General features: G+C 41.8%; 1 protein-coding gene across 2 annotated transcripts in view; it reads right to left on the bottom strand.

Annotated features, from left to right (window-relative positions):
* The window catches only part of EP300 (E1A binding protein p300), a 61,200-nt gene that overhangs the window by 22,757 nt on the left and 20,377 nt on the right, over nucleotides 1–18,066 (bottom strand). Inside the window, exons 4-17 of one of the 2 annotated variants that reach the window (XM_041481710.1) lie at nucleotides 14,246–14,422; nucleotides 11,831–12,116; nucleotides 10,950–11,063; nucleotides 9,796–10,032; nucleotides 7,239–7,332; nucleotides 6,777–6,911; nucleotides 6,255–6,372; nucleotides 5,583–5,757; nucleotides 5,116–5,193; nucleotides 4,168–4,277; nucleotides 3,479–3,634; nucleotides 1,974–2,417; nucleotides 1,296–1,484; nucleotides 248–404 (exon numbers count right to left, since the gene is read on the bottom strand). In XM_041481710.1, coding sequence (XP_041337644.1) covers nucleotides 248–404; nucleotides 1,296–1,484; nucleotides 1,974–2,417; nucleotides 3,479–3,634; nucleotides 4,168–4,277; nucleotides 5,116–5,193; nucleotides 5,583–5,757; nucleotides 6,255–6,372; nucleotides 6,777–6,911; nucleotides 7,239–7,332; nucleotides 9,796–10,032; nucleotides 10,950–11,063; nucleotides 11,831–12,116; nucleotides 14,246–14,422 — 2,470 coding nt within the window. The remainder of the gene's footprint in view (nucleotides 1–247; nucleotides 405–1,295; nucleotides 1,485–1,973; nucleotides 2,418–3,478; nucleotides 3,635–4,167; nucleotides 4,278–5,115; nucleotides 5,194–5,582; nucleotides 5,758–6,254; nucleotides 6,373–6,776; nucleotides 6,912–7,238; nucleotides 7,333–9,795; nucleotides 10,033–10,949; nucleotides 11,064–11,830; nucleotides 12,117–14,245; nucleotides 14,423–18,066) is intronic. The other variant, XM_041481712.1, reaches the window with a different exon arrangement.

Genomic DNA, 18,066 nt, shown 5'->3' with positions numbered 1-18,066 from the left:
TCTCCATTGTATTGACAATTTTACTATGGCTTAGTGTCTAATTCTAAAGGCTTAAAGAACTTGCCCAAAGCCAATTATAAGCACATGTATTATTAGATATTTTTGTCCAAAAGCCACAAGGAACAATCCATATAAGTACCACATAATCCACTAAGTACCAAAAAGGAAAGCCCAGGTTTTTTTTCCTCTGCAGAGATTTCTCTAGGGAGATGCAGTGAATTTAAGTAAAAACAGTCTTTCTGCTTACTTTTTTTCTTAGACTGCCCAGCTGCTGGAGAAGATTGAGTTGCTGGAGTAGTAGGTCTTTCTTCCCCCTCTGGTACTTCAGCCTTAATTTCAGGTTTCTTCTCTTCTTGCTCCATTGGGTCTGGTTTACATTCCTCCACGACTGGTTCTACTTTAGCCTGGAAAGCAGTTTGGAGCCTGTCACTTAAATCTCCTGGCCACCCATCCACATTTCTGTCCTTTAAACCTGCCCACTCTTCTATCTCCTTTGCGTCAAAACTCACCTAAAACTTGAGTAAATGTGTTAGCATGCATCTTTAAACACTGCATAGCAGCATTAATGAGCTGCTAACGAGTTCTGAGCTGCAAGGAGACACATGGGTACTTCTTCAGGCAGCTCTAACAGCCTCTAATACAGCAGAGCTGCCAGGATGATGTGACTGGCAGCCACACTCCTGGCTGTCCTCAGTGACAAGTTGTCAAAGCCCAGTAAAGCAGCCCATCATGTACATATGGAATAATTCAGGTTGGAAAAGACCTTTAAGATTAAGTCCAATATTAATGTGGCAATGCCCAGTCCACTGCTATGCCACATCCTAAAGTGCCACCTCTACACATCATCTAAACACCTCCATGAATGGTGACTCAACCACTTCCCTGGGCAGCCTGTTCCAATGCTTGATAACCCTTTCAGCGAAGAAACTTTTCCTAATATCCAATCTCAACCTCCCCTGGCACAACCTGAAGCCATTTCCCCTCATCCTGGTATCTGCTATTTTAACAGCTGTAGGACTGACCTGAGTGCAGCCTCACACAGGCATTTACCAAAGCAAAGCTTCATAGCAACCACATTCTAATGGTCCTTTCTGTGCCCACTGACCTCTACTGCCGCAATTTCACCAGAAAACACAGACCCTTCTTCAGGAATATGACCGAAGACAACAATCAAAACTGCAGCAGCAGCTGCAGGTAGCACCTACAGCTCTCACTGAATTCTCAAAGGAATGACAGAAAGCATCCAGCAGTACTAGATTAAGGTATTCTACCCAACATCTGGTCAACAATCTCACCTCAGATTTCTCCTCCATTTGCATCTCTGTTTGTTCTGGTTCCCCTTCATCTGTTTTAATCTCCATTTTCACTTCCTGCAAGGGCGGCTGCTGCTGTTCTGGAACAGTCTGCTGAGAGTTCACCTCTGTGCTGCTGGTAGATGGGGGGTTGGATACCTGCCCATCAATGCTCACAGCTGGCTGTGAAAGCTGAGGGAACAAAACATGTCACAAACAGGCTTATAACGAACCTATTTTCCTTTTCTGATCTATGTTTTACCTATGCTACATTTCCACCGAGTTTAAAAGCACTCTAGTCCTTCTATTTGTTTTCCCTGAAGAATACAGTGGTCCCACAACCTCAACTATTGGAAAAGATGGATCAGAGGTATGCACTAGAAGGCCTTGTCTACAGAAAATGGCATTGTTTCCCCTATTGTATAAGTACTATGCATATGTATAAGTAACCAAAAACCTCTCCCATGTTTCAAAGTGAATTTCAAAACATGTACAAGAATTCTGTAAAATACTTCCCATTGGAAACAGCAGATGATCTATAGACTTGTCTTGATGGAAAAAGTTTACTTCCCAAATAGAAAAAACCCTATTTTAATATCAAACATGCCAGGAGCACACAACTGAAAATGAAACCTTACACATGAACATTTTCAGGGAAAGCACAATAAAGTATTTCCTTACAGGTGTTGTGGGGTGCTGAGGTTGCAGCGGTGCTGTTGGTGTGGGAACAGATGCAGTCGTGCTCTGCTGTGACAAGGGCTGCTGTTGTTGCTCTGCAGAAGGGGTAACTGGAACTGGAGGCTGGACTTGTGGAGGCAGCTGTGCCTGTGGAGGCGTTGGAGTCTGCCTTTGAGGGGGGTGCATAGTTTGGGACTGCGGTCCAGGTGGCATTGCCTGAGGAGCAGGTGTGGGGGCAGCGGTGGCAGCAGCTGCTGCCGCCTGCTGTTGCTGTGATCCCAAGCCTGGGGGCGTGTGGTGAGGTGTTGGGGTTCGGCTAGGTACCGGAGAAGGAGAATTTTGGTGCATGGGAGGCTGTGGAAGAGGTGGGCAGTGAATATGGCTCCCTTGAGAACCTGGAGCCATTGCAGGAGAGTTCACAGGACAGGAAGCGCTGGTCATTTGTGCCTGTGGGAAAACAGGTACACATTTGCAGTGACATGGAATAGAAAAGGAAGAGAAATGACTGTCAAATGTCTGCTTTCCCACAGTGTACTTTAAAAACGTGACAAACCATCTGCTTCACTTTTAAAAACTCTTTCAAAAGCAGAATTGGTCTCCTTGATGTATTTTGTTCTACACAAACATAACTGTTTTATAATTTATTCATCTCTCTTAGAGAAGTTTCAATAGAATAACTTATACTTGTTGATACACTTAAAGAATGACACACCTACACTCCCAGCTCACAAAACATTTCTTTCTAAACTGCAGATTTGTACATCCTGAATATGGGACAATGCACCACAGTGAAAAACTGCATTCAAACACACTTAGTGTGCACCCATGCCTCCACCCCCAAGATTAGAAACTGAATTTATCATCACAAATAAGTACAGCTGTAACTCTACATTATAAAATTACAAAAAAAATTGTATTGGTCAAGATAAAAAACTGTAACTCCACAATAATCTTGCCTGCAAACTAGGAAGAAGCATCAATGAGAAGCAAACTGACGTTCCCTACTTCTTCCTGGCCTGAAAGGTTCTTGCTGAAAAGGGAGAGGGAGAGGACAGAAAGGAAACTGCTAGACTGTAAGTTCAGATCTTCAGTAGTGATAACCCTCTTAATCCCCCAGAGGCAGCAACACAGGCCTGGACAGACATGCCTTTTTACAACTTATTCTGCCACCTCCTAATTTCTCAGGCTCTGCTGCTTCGCTGTTCAGCAAGAGAATCTTAACTACTGCATGCTGAGTCACAATTTCTTCTTTGCTCCATAAAAAAAACCCTAAAACAATTCCTCTCTAACACCTAAATTTAAGCCTGAGAACAAGTCAACAATATTTCACCCTTGCTATTCCCAGTGCTACACCAGGAAAATGAAAAGTCTCGATAAATGAATTTGGTTGATTATGATTCTAAAAGTCTCTCAAGGTAACAAGTTGTTCTCCACTACTACAAACTGAACAATCATAACCAGTTTATGACAAAGGTCACTGACACCACGTCAAGAATTCACAAACTTACTTGAGATACTGGTGTCTGATTGCCAGGCTGAGTCATAGGCATGCTCGCTGTGTTCATTCCCGGGGAAGAAGCAGGGAACTGAGTCTGCTGCAGAAATTGATTCTGACCAGAAGGCTGGCCAACTCCTGGTTGCTGCATACGTGAAGGAAATCCCATCTGGTGGAAAAGAAAGCAACTCATTTCACACAATGTGCATACACCTTCATAACATTTTCCAAAAAAAGAGAAAACAAGAAAACAAAAAAAACCCCAAACATTTATCTTATTGCAGAAGTTGATGCTTGCCACTTATCTGTATTACATTGATACACTTATCAATGTAAAAAGCCTGCTTATAGATCCTCTCAAAAGACAGAATTTATGATGATTTCTCTTGAAAGCTAAGTAAAAGGACATTGATTTCAGATTGGGACTGTGACTTAAGATTTATTTTGGTTCCTTGTTTTAACAATGCAACAAAAAGCCACTTCAAATTATTTTTTAGGTAATTCTTACCACAAATATCTAAAGATTTACTATGTATCAGGCAGATCTTAGAGGAGAAGCAAAAGACAGAAACCAAAGGGCCAAGAGAATGAAGAAGTGATGCTTGATTTACTTTCAAATTTCTTTTATTTATTGATTTTATGGAAACCACAGACAAGAGAAGCAAACCTGTGAACTCAGCCCTGGAGGGAAGGCACACTGACCTGGTTCATGGCCCCGGCCTGACTTAGCTGTCCAGGGTGCTGAAGAGGAGGGGTTTGTCGGGGTCCCATCGGTGACAGCTGCATGTTCATCTGGCCAAACTGATTCATTCCTGTGAATTTGTGCCAAAAAAACACGTGTAAACAAAGGCCTGCAATCATCTTTAGGAACCATTCAACATTTGGAGAAGAAATGCTGTTTCTTTAATTTTGCTTTCTAGCAACCAGCCTTCAATCAAATATTGTCTTCTATTAACTAGTTACATGGAATAATTTTAAACAGTGTTCAAGTTACCTACTCTTTCAGAATACAGACCAGCTTTTGCCCCCTCAAGACATCTGTTTCCACTGTTATTAAAACTCTAAGTTTGAGAACTACTGCAACACTTGATAAATATGGATTGTCACACCTGCTGCTGAAGATCAACTTTCCACAGAAAGTTGCATTATTTAATTATGTATTAGAAATTCACTTATTGAATCTCAAACTGGATTTTAACTTCAAGTACTTTGCATGTTGGCTATAACACATCTAACAAAGGTTCTGCCCTTTTTTTCTGAGCAGTAATTCTCACCACATTCCCTCTGCCACCAACATGTCCTCACCTGAGCTGGCTGGGCTCACCATGTTTGACTGATCCCACCATCCTATGCACACATGATCAGAAATTCCAAAAGCATCAAGCTCTTTATTTAACAAAGCAGCAGCTAATGTGCAACTCAAAATCACAAGACAAAATGCTACTAGAGATAGTGGTTTATATTTATTATATAGTTATGTAAGAATTATGCAATATAGACAGCTATTTTCTTAACCAAATGTAAAAACTGCACATGATACAAGGTCTCTGATGCTTCAGTAAGAACTGTCCAAATCCAAGATTCCTTTAAAAAACTTTAAAAATTCCTTTAAAGACTTTTAAAAGTAGCAAATTTTCTTCAAATATTTACCTGGCTGTGCCTGCATGCGATTCATCATCTGGTTTGGCACATTGGCACGTATCAGGGTTGGGTCAGGAAGAGGACCATCTGCAAAAAAGACATTGAAATAAGATAGTATTATTCAGAAGACCACCAGGATTTATCCACCAAACATTTTAGTGAGAATTACACATTAAAACTCATGTATAAAGAAAGTAAATATATACAGTAACTAAACATTATTAAAGAGTCCTCAAAGTGAGGCAAACTCAATAACTTCCTTGAAAATAGAAGTACATTCCAGTGACAGAAATATCCTCTGACTTAGAGTCAGCTTTCAGAAACGGGGGACAAATTTGAAGCATGTTATCAAGGTCCAACAATGAACAGTAGCTCACAAACAAGTCAGGTACCCATGAACAGCAAAATGGTCACCAGACTACTGAAATGACACAGGATTTCCTGCACCAGGTGATCAGTAACCCAAAGGCTCTTACTTGCAGACATTCCTGGCTGTGGCTGTCCCATATTGGGCCCTTGATTCATGGGAGCTTGTGGCATGCCCGGAGCATTTGGGATCATATTTTGCTTCTGCAGCCTGGTTCTTCGTTTCTCCTCCAACTCCTTCTGAATCTTGTAGATCTTCTCTGCTAGCAAGTGATAGTACTCTGCCTGTTGGGGAGGAATAAAGCCAAGAAAGAAGATGAGACACACATTAAGAAAAGGCAACTGGTCCCAGTGATTCAAACTTGCAAAGTGGCCTTAGACACACATTTTAGTTTGGGGTGGGAGGTATCTTCCCCTTTGCAGGGACTGTCAGACAGACAGGAGGGGAAAAAGGGGCAATGCTAAGGGCACTGCTCTCAATTATCAGACCAATACCAGATATTTATCTTGTGTCCACCATTTCTCTGGGACAATCACAGTGAAGAGCTTCAACATTGCCTTTAGGGGACTGTGACAAGTCTCAGGCACAGCACATCTCAACTCCTGGCACTCGCAGGCAGCAGCCTTCAACTGGTTGGTTCCTAGATCCCATCCAGCAGCCCCTAAACACTTGTTTCCTCAGCTTGGAAGTCCCATCTGTGCTTTCATTCCTCTTCCTCCCCAGTCAGCACAGGATCAAGGTAGAAATACATAGAACTAGACAACAGGGGATGGCATCTTACCCTGCTGTTTGCTGATTCGTACATATCCCCTTCCACTTTCCGAGCATATGCCACCAGATTCTCCATACGTCGATCCTTCAGTGCTGCAGGGTCAGGAGTAGGAAATATGGCTTGGACTCTGAGCAGGAAGAAAAAAATATTAAAGAAATGCATGCAAGTGATTAGAAAGCTTCCAGACCAGCATGAACCCCAGAGGTTTGAACACAAAGCAGCAAGCAAATCTGCTGACAGACTGCAGCTACTGCTACTTCTTCCAGGGGCAGTAGATGTTTGTAGGTGGCTTGAGCCCTTGTAGATGCTTTGAGCATGGAGTGGGAAACTTCCAAGACAACAGCCCCAAACCAGCAGATGCAGCTCCATCTTTTGGTTTCTGCTTTCCCTTCTCCATGCATCCTGACAAAACTCACTCCTTGGCCCTCTAGCTCTGCAAGTCAGGCTTCCTTCTGCAACCCCTTTGCCTCCAATACACCTCTGGGGCAGCAGCTCACCTAACAGGAGATTGTTTTGATATAAGCTACTCACAATTTATGAACAAGGTGGTTTCGGAGATCCTGAGTAATGTCTTCATGCCACTGCTTTCGAATTCCAGTATTGGATGGTTGAGCTGTTGGCATGGCTCCCAAACTGGCAACATTGGCGCTTTCACTCATCATGGGGCTTCAAAAACAGAGCAAGAATTGAGTGCAAAAGTCTAGCCCCAGCTTAATCATCTTACAGTCACAGCCTCTTTTAGAATACTGTTAGGACAAAGTGCTAGTTCAGCCATTCCCTAATCAATGGACAAACTGCAGAAATAGCTGCACACACACACCAAACAACGCAGTGAAAGTACATGCTGTTCTACCCAAGGACTTGGAAAACTGCAACAAAAGCTACAAAATCCAAATGGAGAGATAGCCATCAATGGCATTTACTCCACTGTTTATGCAAGAAGTGCCATGAGATCAAAACAAAATCACTGGGGTACAAAGGATTCAAACTTACTTTTGAGAATTCATGGTTGAATGTAACATTGAGTCAGGCAGCAGATTAGGAGGTTGAACCCCTACTCCTCCATTCACTCCCATTGGATTTGCACCTAGAAGAGAGAAGAATACAGAAAAAATGAAGAGCCCATTTTCCACACAAAATGAGTAACTGTTCAGCAATAACAAGGGTTTAGACTTTCAAGTACTTGGACTTTTGTAAAGGAATTTAATTATGCACTGCTCTCTTCACCCCTCTTTCTTTCACAAACATAGAAAAAGTCCAAGACCCAACACTGGTGACATCCAAGTGAAGCATCAACCCCATTACTCCTCTGCACATCTTCCTGAACTTATCAGCAAACAAGTGATTTCAATTTGCTGCAAATATTATGTTCCAGAGTCCTTTCCTGTAACTCTCTAATGAAAGAGTCCAAACACTTCTGCTTTTCTGTTTACAAGTTGGATATTTTTTCATTCAGAATCTTGGGATATGTATTCACAATGGCTTCAAAAACTTAAAACATCAGCTACCACCTACATCAGTCAAGGTCCCTTCTCACTCACTCCATACTTAATGATCGTACAACTAACTCAAATGCTTGTAAGAAGGAAAATCTGACAATCCTTTGCAGAAAACACCTCTAATTTGTTGCCTAACAAAATCTGGTTCTGAATCATACCCAATCTTAATCACCATAAAAACTGCCTGTTTTCTTCACACACTACAGTCACCTCTCAATTAGTAAAGAAAAATGTAGTATATTTCTGTCTGAAGCTTCCAAACAGATCATTTTGTGAAATTGCAAGTACCATGAAAACCATTACCAAGCTTCATGTGTATTTAGGACATTTGAATCCTACAGAATCTGTATTTCAAGCAAAATTGCACACTGAATACAGGAGAAGCTCACTGAAATTAAGTATATTGAGCCTAATACATACCCCTAATATCACAACCAATTAACCAATTTTTCACAAACCTGTTCCAAATCTCCTTTCCTTTAGTCTTTTTCTTCTTCCCAAATTCACTTTGGCATCTGAAAGCACACTGGTGTGCAAGACAACAGTCAACCTTTACCTTAACTCTCCCTTTTTCAACTGTCGAAGTCCACCATTTGTTTGAGCTACTTAGGATTGCATCTTTTCACATACCAGTCCTCATCAAATCCTGCTATTTCTTCTAAACTAGCCCTGTTGTCCTGTAGGCCATGACCTGGTAATTCCTATCTCACCTGTTGTAATTCCCTCCTTAGCTAACCACTCCTAATAAGGCAGAACCAGTCAAACGTGGTGGAAAACTACGTCTACACTATCCATGCTTGTCCTTTCTACATTAAGCTGCAGTTCTTCACACTCCAAGAGCTTTTTCAATCCCATTTCACTGGATTTTCTTAGCAATTGTACAAAGAATGCCCATGGTTCTGCAAGGAATGCACAGACGAAACACTGTCTATAAATAATCACAAACATAAAAAAATAAGAATCATTTTGCTTCAGAAAAGACTCTAAGGCACAATAGGAAAATCATATTATTTAAATCTAATTATTTTAAGACTAATCTCTCAGGACACTTGTCTTTTACTCTGTTTTCAGAGGCAAGGTACACTAGAAGTACAGTTTCAGCAAGTCACATGCAATCTGTGAGGGCCAATCACCTCATTAACAAGTCTACTCTAGCCAGCAGCCTTTTCCTGAGTACTCAGGAGCAGCATTCCCTTTGCAGAGCAAAGTAGCAGTTGGTTTCAGGCTGCAGTTTGTGTGCGTCTGGACCAATCTCTCATTCTGCACACAAGCTTCTCATGGGACACACAGGCACCATCACTACAATCCCATATGAGCTTGTGACAAATCACTACCAGCTCTTCTTTCCTCTTTTCCGCTAAAAAAGCCACATCTACTTATGCAACTCAAGCAAACAGCTAAGAGTGAGAAAAGGTCCTGTGATGTAATCTCAAACTATCAAACTTAGATTTATTTGGTGGTTAAAGATGACTTCATCTGACACCATTGATAGCCAGGTTCTGATTAACTGCACTTTGAATTTAAATTGTTATCTAGTCCTCCGATGTTGCTATAAGCCACTTAGACAATTTAGAGTTATGTGAGATCACACCACAGGATTCAAGGAGGATGTCATTTATTTACTATTTGTCATTTCTTAAACTTTACGTATCTGAGATACAAATATAAAATGCTGAAATCTGAGTGACAGGGAAGTACCCCTGAATGCTGGCATTACAATGCCTGCATATCCAATTAAAAACTCCCCAATAGTCTGAAACTTGCATTACAGTACAATTATAAAGAAAGAAAAAAAAAAGTCTTGAAAAATTATCATTTTTACAAAGAAACTAGTTTTTCCAGAGAACTTGTTTTCCAGGAGAAGGGCACCTGGGCCCTCTAATTTTCCTGTTCCATGAGTAAGTTGCTATTTCAAGTCTAAAATATCGCAAAGCCCTACCTTTTGCAAATTATCTAGCAGTATTAAGCTAGTAAGTTGAGAAAATTTGCATTAGATGTAGCATGGGGAAATTGCCTGTGGTTTGCATTTTAACACTAACAGATAAACTTACTCATAGGATTCATAGGGCGCAGGCTCTGGGGTGACTGTCCCTGTTGCTGATTCTTCACTTGAGCCTGGGGCTGTGTCTGCATCTGGTTCCCTTGATAGGTCAGTCCGAGGGCTGCGTAGGCTCTCTCGATGGAGCTGGGGTCTATCTGACTGGTAGTGTTAATGCTGGGCGTTGTCTGCTGCCCCACGCCCACCGAGCCGGTATTGGCAAGTCCCACTGCAGCTCCGCCCAGCAGCGCTGTGAGAGACACACGGAGTTAGAGAGGAGTGCAGGAGGCGGCCAGAGAATCCCACCAATACAGGGACAGACAGAGCGCACTGGCTGCTCAGAACTAAAACATCTCCTTCTGGAAGCATGCAGGGAACAGATCTGAAAAGCCTCTCACGAAACAGACAGACAAATTTTGACCCAACCAGCCAATCCAACATGCTGTTTTCCCTTTGGGCTGCTCAGAGGAAATCCCACTCTTAAGTATTTGGGACACATCTGCTTGCCTCAAACTGAAAACAGAGGCACACCATGTCACAGAGGTGAAAGGCAGAACTGTACACACAGTTTTCCACCAGCCATTGAAAGACCTTTTCTGCCCTTTTTGGTTTTTTTTTTTTTTTTTTTTTGTTTTCTTAAACCAAGAAATAACTCACATTAGTCACAAGAGGCTACACTAACAGTAAAGTAGGGAGGAAAAAAACCCCAGACACGTAACACAATGACAAAAATCTGGCCAAACATTTTGTCAGGGAGACCAAGGGGACACAAAGAGAAAGGGGAAATGACATCTGAGGCAAACAAAGAATAAAGAAAAGAACCAAGTACTGAGGTGAAATGACACAATGTGCGTGCGCACATCTGTCTCCAGAAACCGTCCAGCTGGAAGAAGCAGCGATGAAAAGCCAACCATTTGGTTGAGAGAGCTACGATTTGCTCACCCTTACTTTTCTTCTTGATAGAAAAATGCAATAAAGTTAGAAAGCTTTCATAAACACTACCAATCAGAGGTAGAAAAATACTCTGAGAATAAAACAAGAGAAAAATCACATTAACATGTTCCCAGGTTTGAAAGCATCAGCACTACCATCTGGGTACAAGAAATTTTAACTCACAACATGCATTTTATGGTTTATTCAACACACAGAATTCCCCAGTAGACTTACATTGCTGATTTCTTTTGTCCCCAGCATTTTTGAGGGGCAAACATACAGGACAATCATGTCTTGTACAATTCTTCCAGTGCGAGATGATTTGTCGGGAAGATGCGCAATGTGCCACTGACAAAGAGAAGAAATGAAAAGCATTTACAAACTGCTCCCAGTATCTCTACATGGTCATCACAAACTGGGTAGAGAGCAGCATTTTCTCTCAGTGCACACACATATATCTACAGAAGTCAATAAAGTATTATTTGAAGTAGTTCAGCACTAACTAGCCCTGAAAATGTAGCCAGATTTCTTCTAGTACTATTGGCTCAACCAAAGCCTACTCGAAAACCCCGTGTGATACACCCAAGCCTACATCTCCACGGCTCAAAGGGTAACTCCATCTAGCTCAGGTATCAGGCAGACTGTGCCAAGCAAGTGAGATGTCAACAACTGGCATAATCCAGATGAGACAAGGCTATCAAAAAGGGAGATTATATTTTAGTAGGACAGAGAGAGGTTGCAAGTGCCAGTAGCAGTCAAATTCATGGCTTGGAATTGCTCGAGATTCATCTCTTCAGTTTAAGAAAGACAGACAGACTCCTATTTGCAGATTCCTGGTTTATGTCTACCTTTAAAAAAAGACAGAATCTAAAATATTTTACCATGAGTTACTAAGTTAGGCAAAATATTTTTACTCATCTCTTTGTTGTATCTTGTCCCCTCTAACTTGCCTAAACTTTAGAGGCTCAGAAGTTGCTTACAATTCCCTGTCTTAAGCACATAAGACAGAATTTCTTTAACTTATTTCCCAAGTCACCCACTAGTCCATCTCTTTCTAGGAGCCCTTCTCCTCCCTAAAACGTTGACCACATTTACATAACCACTCCCCCACTTACCTTGGCAAGATTTGCCAGCCTGACAGTGTGTCATGTGGTTCAAGACATTCTTCATGGTTCGGCAATGCGGGAGGTTGCACTGCCGCACCTCCCCGTTGGCCTGCTCTCGGCGCTGACACTTGTGAGCATGCAAGAGGAGAACGAGTTGCTGCTGAATGAGTTTGCGCTTTTCTGGATCTGCTGTTGGTGCTCCAGACCCCATTCCTTGAGAAGCTGCCGGCCCCATCCCAGCTTGCTGCACCTGGGGAGCCTGCTGCTGGCCCTGAAGAAGGTGAAAAACAAATTCCTGGAAATAAATCTATTTCTGAAAATAATTCATTTAGCAAGTAAACAGCAATATAAGAGAAAGTCCAATAACATAACTACTACTATATTTTCTGATTAAGGAAACAGCCCACTTATGTGTAGTTCTGGAAGACTCATTTAAAATGCCCCTTAGCAACAGTTCTGGCAATTCTCTTGCCAGCCACAATTTTGTCCTCATATCACTCTATTAGTCCTAGCTCTTGCCTTATCAATAGCCAGCAGACCTTTGCACATGCTCACAGGTTAATTTGCAGTGCTAGACCAACCAGAAAATATTAATAGCATTTAGATCTCAAATCTTATTTTGGATGCTAAAAGTTGCATCCACAATTCTTGCATTAATGGAAGAAAGCACATTTTAAAATGAAAAGGGTTTTCCCTCTCAGTAGAAGATATCTCAAGTTGACTGCTCCTAGAAAAGAAGAATGAAAGACAAGTTCTGGGAAGCTTTTAACCTTTTTCCATCAGCAAACTTGCACATAAGCATTCAAAATAAGCATCTCCTACTCTCTGCTAGAGATGAAGCACAGCTTCAGCATAATAAACACCACAGAATTAATGTCAGGTATGTCAACATCTAGTTTGTCTTCTCTGCTTCTGTTTATTTGCTCAGAACTCTTTGTATTCCTTTCAGGTGACATTTGAAGAATACTCAAACAAGAGAGGCTCAGCTACTCTATGGTGCTTGTATCACTACAGTTTAACAGACTTTAGCTTCTAATTGACTCTTCAGGTTCTACAGGATGTTTCTGGAGATCTCCAGATCTTTAGACCCCAGCTACCTGATTTCTAAACCCCAGTTCCCATATAGCTCTTGATTACCAGCATTAACCTTTCATTTTACAAGGTGACTTCACCAATTAGTCAGGCTCTCAGGGTCTGTGGATGTTCCAATATCACCATCACTGTCTTGTTTGAAGCCTGGCATTCTAAATGGCAGCTGAGACAGTAACAACTTTAAGTTCCTACGTTCAGCTGGGTACTAGCTTCAAAAGTCACATGCTCTGCACTGAACACAAACTTGACAGCTGGGATTCTGAACAACTTTTGGCTGCTTTTTTATTGATTTGTACAACCAACCGTTTGCTTATCTTCCAATGTTTCACGCTTAACTTAAAAAAACATTAAATAAAACTCACAGGATGGAGCTCTTCTTAATTTAAATGTACTAAAGTTAAGTGGAAATGGTTTTTCAGCAACAGTTAGTAAGATCAATAGACAGACCCTCCCAGGGGGTATGTGGGAGTGAAATTTGAAGCAGGGAGAAACACAAGCTATATCCAGAAAAATGAATTTGTTTCCTAAATTTAAAACAAACAAATGAAAATATATATATATGGGAAAAAAAAACCAGCCCACTAAGACATGTTGCATGTCATACCCCTAACCAATTTAAACTTTGAAAACGAGGCACCAGCTTTATGCTCAAGCCAGGGAATCTAACGTTAAGGCATGTGGTGAGGCACTGGCTTTACAAGCTTGGGTCATCCATTTTTCCCACCATTCTGACTTCCCCTTAAGTCCTGCTGCAATAAGAGTGGAGGCAAAAGGGAAAGGAACCAGGGCTACTACAGTTGCCAGGGAAACACCTCCAGCATCAGGACTGTTGTGCATGTTCCTGAAATTCACAAGAACCAATACACAGCTGGGGCTTCTAAGCCCTAGCACAGGTAAAGCCTGTTTGAAAAGGGACACCTCTCTTTACCAAAAGCATCAGCAAGTACAAGCAGGAAAACAACTCTCCAGACAGAGATACTCTGAGGAGAAGGGGCCCAATAGAGCAACAGCAAAATAAAGGATGGGACAGGAGAGAAGAGGTGTCCAAACAGGTTACAAAGCTCCTTTCAATTAAGGAGCTCCATTACATTTTCCCTGTTAACAGGGTTTAAAGGCCAAAGAGTGGAGGTGCAGTTTAACAACACAGAAATCAACTCAGCCCTCTCCCTCATATCAGTGTTAGGGCTTGAAACAAGTGTGTTCTGCGTGGATTCCAAGCACATATTCACCCTGGGTAATACAGCCGCAAAAAACTTACAATGTGGCAAGACCAGAGCATATTTGCTCCTCTTTACCACTCATTTTTATGAATACACCTTTCATTCTACTTACCATGTTAGGCATGCCTGCCCCAGGAACTGGCTTCTTGTCCATTGGAAACTGTGGTAAGCTATTCTGCAGTCCAGCTTTATTCTGCATCTGAGGGCCAAGTCCACTGGCTCCAATCTGCTGCCCAGTATTTTGACTGTAGGGCTGACCATAAGGGCTGGGATTGCTCATCATTCCCATCTAGGAATTAAAATGGTAAGATGTTCGAGTAAGATAGTTTAAGTTCACAATGTATAAGGCAAATTTATACTTCAGAGAAGCAAGATGATCACAGCCATGAGCTGGCTGCAATGCAACACTGATCCACATGCTTCCCCTGCTCCTTCATGTTCACAGATTTACTCATCACACAACATTACCTTCTCAACTAGACAGCTCCTGTAAACACAACAAAGCCAAATTAGCAACCTTTGAGATCTGACAGGACAGAAGAGGCCTGATTATTTCTTTACAAAATGTTTTCAACAGATTTCTCATTTCACCTTTGTGAATTCTACAAATTTTGCAAATTTGTACCATGGACTACATAATTCTTCCAGACTTGAGTTCTCCTCTGTGCACTTGTACAGACTCCAAATGGAGACAAATACCATCTTCATTTATATCAGCACAGTTTATCCCAAAAACATGCTATCCAACTGCTAGCACTCCCACAGCTCGTCTCCAGACAACCATAAAAATGCATGTCTGTATTATCAGTACACAAACATTTTCAATTTAAGAATACATCACAGTCATAGGTAACACCTCACAGTCACACCAATTCATTTGCAGTACTAGAGGTCAAAGGACAGGACAGGTAGAAAGTCTGCAAACAAAACAAATGTACTGAACCATTCACCCACAGGGGAAAGAGATTCATGTTTCATAGAAGCCACATGCGTATTCAACAGTTCTAGCACACCAGCATATACCGTTTGTTGTCTTGGAACACCCAGAATCTAAAGAACAAGAAGCAATCTTGCCAATAAGGGACATTTTTTCCTATTCCTTGCATTCCCCTTTATTTGCCATGTGAAATTTGGCCTTCTAGAACCAAAAGAACTAGACATAGAGGACCAGAAAAACTGGAGATTTTTCTTGAGATTAGCAAGTTCTCACCATTACTCAGGCAGGATCCTCAAGGAGCCGTAACTCAAAAACAATGGCACAAAAATACGTTTAAGAGCTGTGCTGTTTCAACTCACATTAGCATTTGACTAGACAATGTCCAGTCTCCTTGATGCTCTTCGGTTCAAAGCATTTTTCTGCATTCAAAGAAGAACATAACGCCATGGTAGGCCTGTTTCTAATCACTTCTACATTTATTCTCACAGCATCCTCCCCTAGCAGAAACACCTTGTTTCTGCTCACCAAGTTTCTTCAACCTGCACTAGAAGTAACCAACAAGCTCTGAGATTACATGCAATTAGTCACACTTCTCTTTTTCAGGATGTAACAACCTTCAATCCATTATAATAGCCTTCAATTTGCATTTACAAAATAAGGCAAGATCAAACTCAAGCCACAGGAAAAGGAATACAAAATTCAGTAAAGAAACTGCCACTTTAGACATCTGATATGCACAAGTGAATTCACTTGAGGACAGCCCCACTCCTCCACACATAAGCAATAACCATAATCACACAGCAGTAATTCATTAGAGAGCAATGAAAAGAATCTCTACACATGGCAGAAAAACAAACTGATCAAGCAGAATTAAAAGCCTTCCTTCCCACTGCCATGTCTTGACCACAATGAATCCACCAATGGTGACCAATGAAGCAGTTGCCGCCAAAACCAGGACAGGCAAGACCCAAAGCCTTCCTCCTTCTCCCTCAGACTAGTAAAATCTCATGTGCAAGTTAAGCTGAAGGCAAAGGGAGAAGAAAAGCATAAGGAGTCAGCAAACACACTTTCAGAAATATTCCCCATTGTCACCGCCGCCTCAAATTGACAAGCAGGTTTTCAAGGCTTAGCGAGGGCCTGACAGTGAGAATTAGTCCCATAAGAAAACAAGCTATGTTTTCCTGTAAGATAGCCTTATCACTTTGAGGGAATCTCAAAACTCCAGAGAGAGTTTTGAAAGCAAGGACATCCCCAAAACCATAAATTTCTGAGCAAGGCTTTCAAGTTCATTAACAATCACAGCTCCCAAAGTCAGTTGACATGTGAGAGTACACCAAAGCACAGACAAGCTGGCTATTACTACCACCAGCCCCATTTAACTTCTGTAACTTATGCTATCAGCCTTAAAAAATAAACCAAACATTCAGAATTAAAGGCTGAAGGCACATTTTCACAACTTGGTGTCACAGGGAGAAATCAAGACATCCAATCAGACAACTGGAGACTTCATACGCTGATACCAAATGGTTCAGAATAACTGTGGCCTTGTGAGCCAGTTCTGTCCTGACTACACGGTAAGAAACTCAAACCTAGACTTAAAAAGGACACTTTTGCTATGTCACCCAAAACAACTTTCTAATGAAACTCACAGATGAGGTTTCACCAAGCCAATCAACATTTATATTTGCAACAAAGCTGAACACAAACTTTACGTGAAGCTGCTGACTTTTTCAAATTACTCATCAAGTTGGCTCACCACAAGGATCCCTGATGCTTTCTGCAGCATCAGCCACTGGCACTGCTTGGGGTGCAAGACCAGCCCCCTCCAACAAGGCTCTCTCCAAGGCAGAAACACAGGGCTCCCCTCCCCCTTCACCCTGCTCTGCCAAGGGGCCTGGCAGCAGAGCACCACATGCCCATCTCAGCCTAGCTGCTCCTTACAGCGGTAATACTTTCCCATTTCAGGTTACAGGAAAGGCAAAGACCTGAGAAGCTCAGGCCAGGTTGACAGGGAAGCACACCAAACTGACTCAAAAGCCAGACACTCAAGCGACACCTAAGATGCTAAAAACCAAACCTCTTCAAAGTGTCCCTGAACAAATCAGCAGCCATTACTTGATCCAGGTGAGACTGACACCTGCCAGATCCTCAGCTAAACCTCACAGCGAAGCCCTCACTTCTGCCATCACAGACTAACCTGACACCAGCCACCTGCATGCAACCCTAGACTGAGTCAAGAGAAACATCATTTGGGAGATTCTCACCTGGCACAAGGTGCCTTGTGATCCTGTACAAGAAGCAGGAGCATGCTCATGTTATTTGCTGTGACATGTTGAGAAACATGAATAAAAGAAAACATGTACCAGGAAGAAATGTATAGCCTCATGACAGAATGAAGATCAAAATCCTGTATAATTGTATCAGTAGGCAACAACCAGAAAGACTGACACAGAGTTCATCAGCACAGTAATTTTCTGTGGAAGGGGATAGATAAACAAGAGCAGAAGAACCAGCCAAAGAATGGTGGTGTTAGTACCACTGCATAAGAGAAGTACAAGGCTTCATCTGCAAGAGAATGCAAAAACATACATGGCTTAATCATAGCTACAAGTCAGCAAGTACAATCTCTACTTACTCTTCCTGGCCACCACTTTCTTTCACTGCCCTTCCTACTTCTCTTCATATTCATCTAAATGTTTTTTTCCTCCCCTCACCTCACAGCTTCCACTTAATTTCATCACATATGCAAGAACTTGCACACAAGGAAGAACAGACAGAAGTCCAATCCACAGTAAAGAAGAAAACAAGGAAGATCATTAAACGATGATAATAGAAAGCAAAGGTAATCTCAAATGATTCTACCTTTTACATACACAATAGAAAACAACTTTTCTGCATCCAGGGGAAGCAGGGGCTGTCAACACCAGAATGGTGAAAGGTGTGTATCTCTCACCATGGATGACACGAGTTCAGGAAACACTCTAGTTTACAAGCAG

The sequence above is a fragment of the Pyrgilauda ruficollis genome, unplaced genomic scaffold (assembly GCF_017590135.1).
Source record: "Pyrgilauda ruficollis isolate IOZ18807 unplaced genomic scaffold, ASM1759013v1 scaffold56, whole genome shotgun sequence".
NCBI lineage: Eukaryota > Metazoa > Chordata > Aves > Passeriformes > Passeridae > Pyrgilauda > Pyrgilauda ruficollis.
The sequence above is the reverse complement of the archived record's forward strand: the minus strand, read 5'-3'. Positions and strand labels throughout refer to the sequence as shown.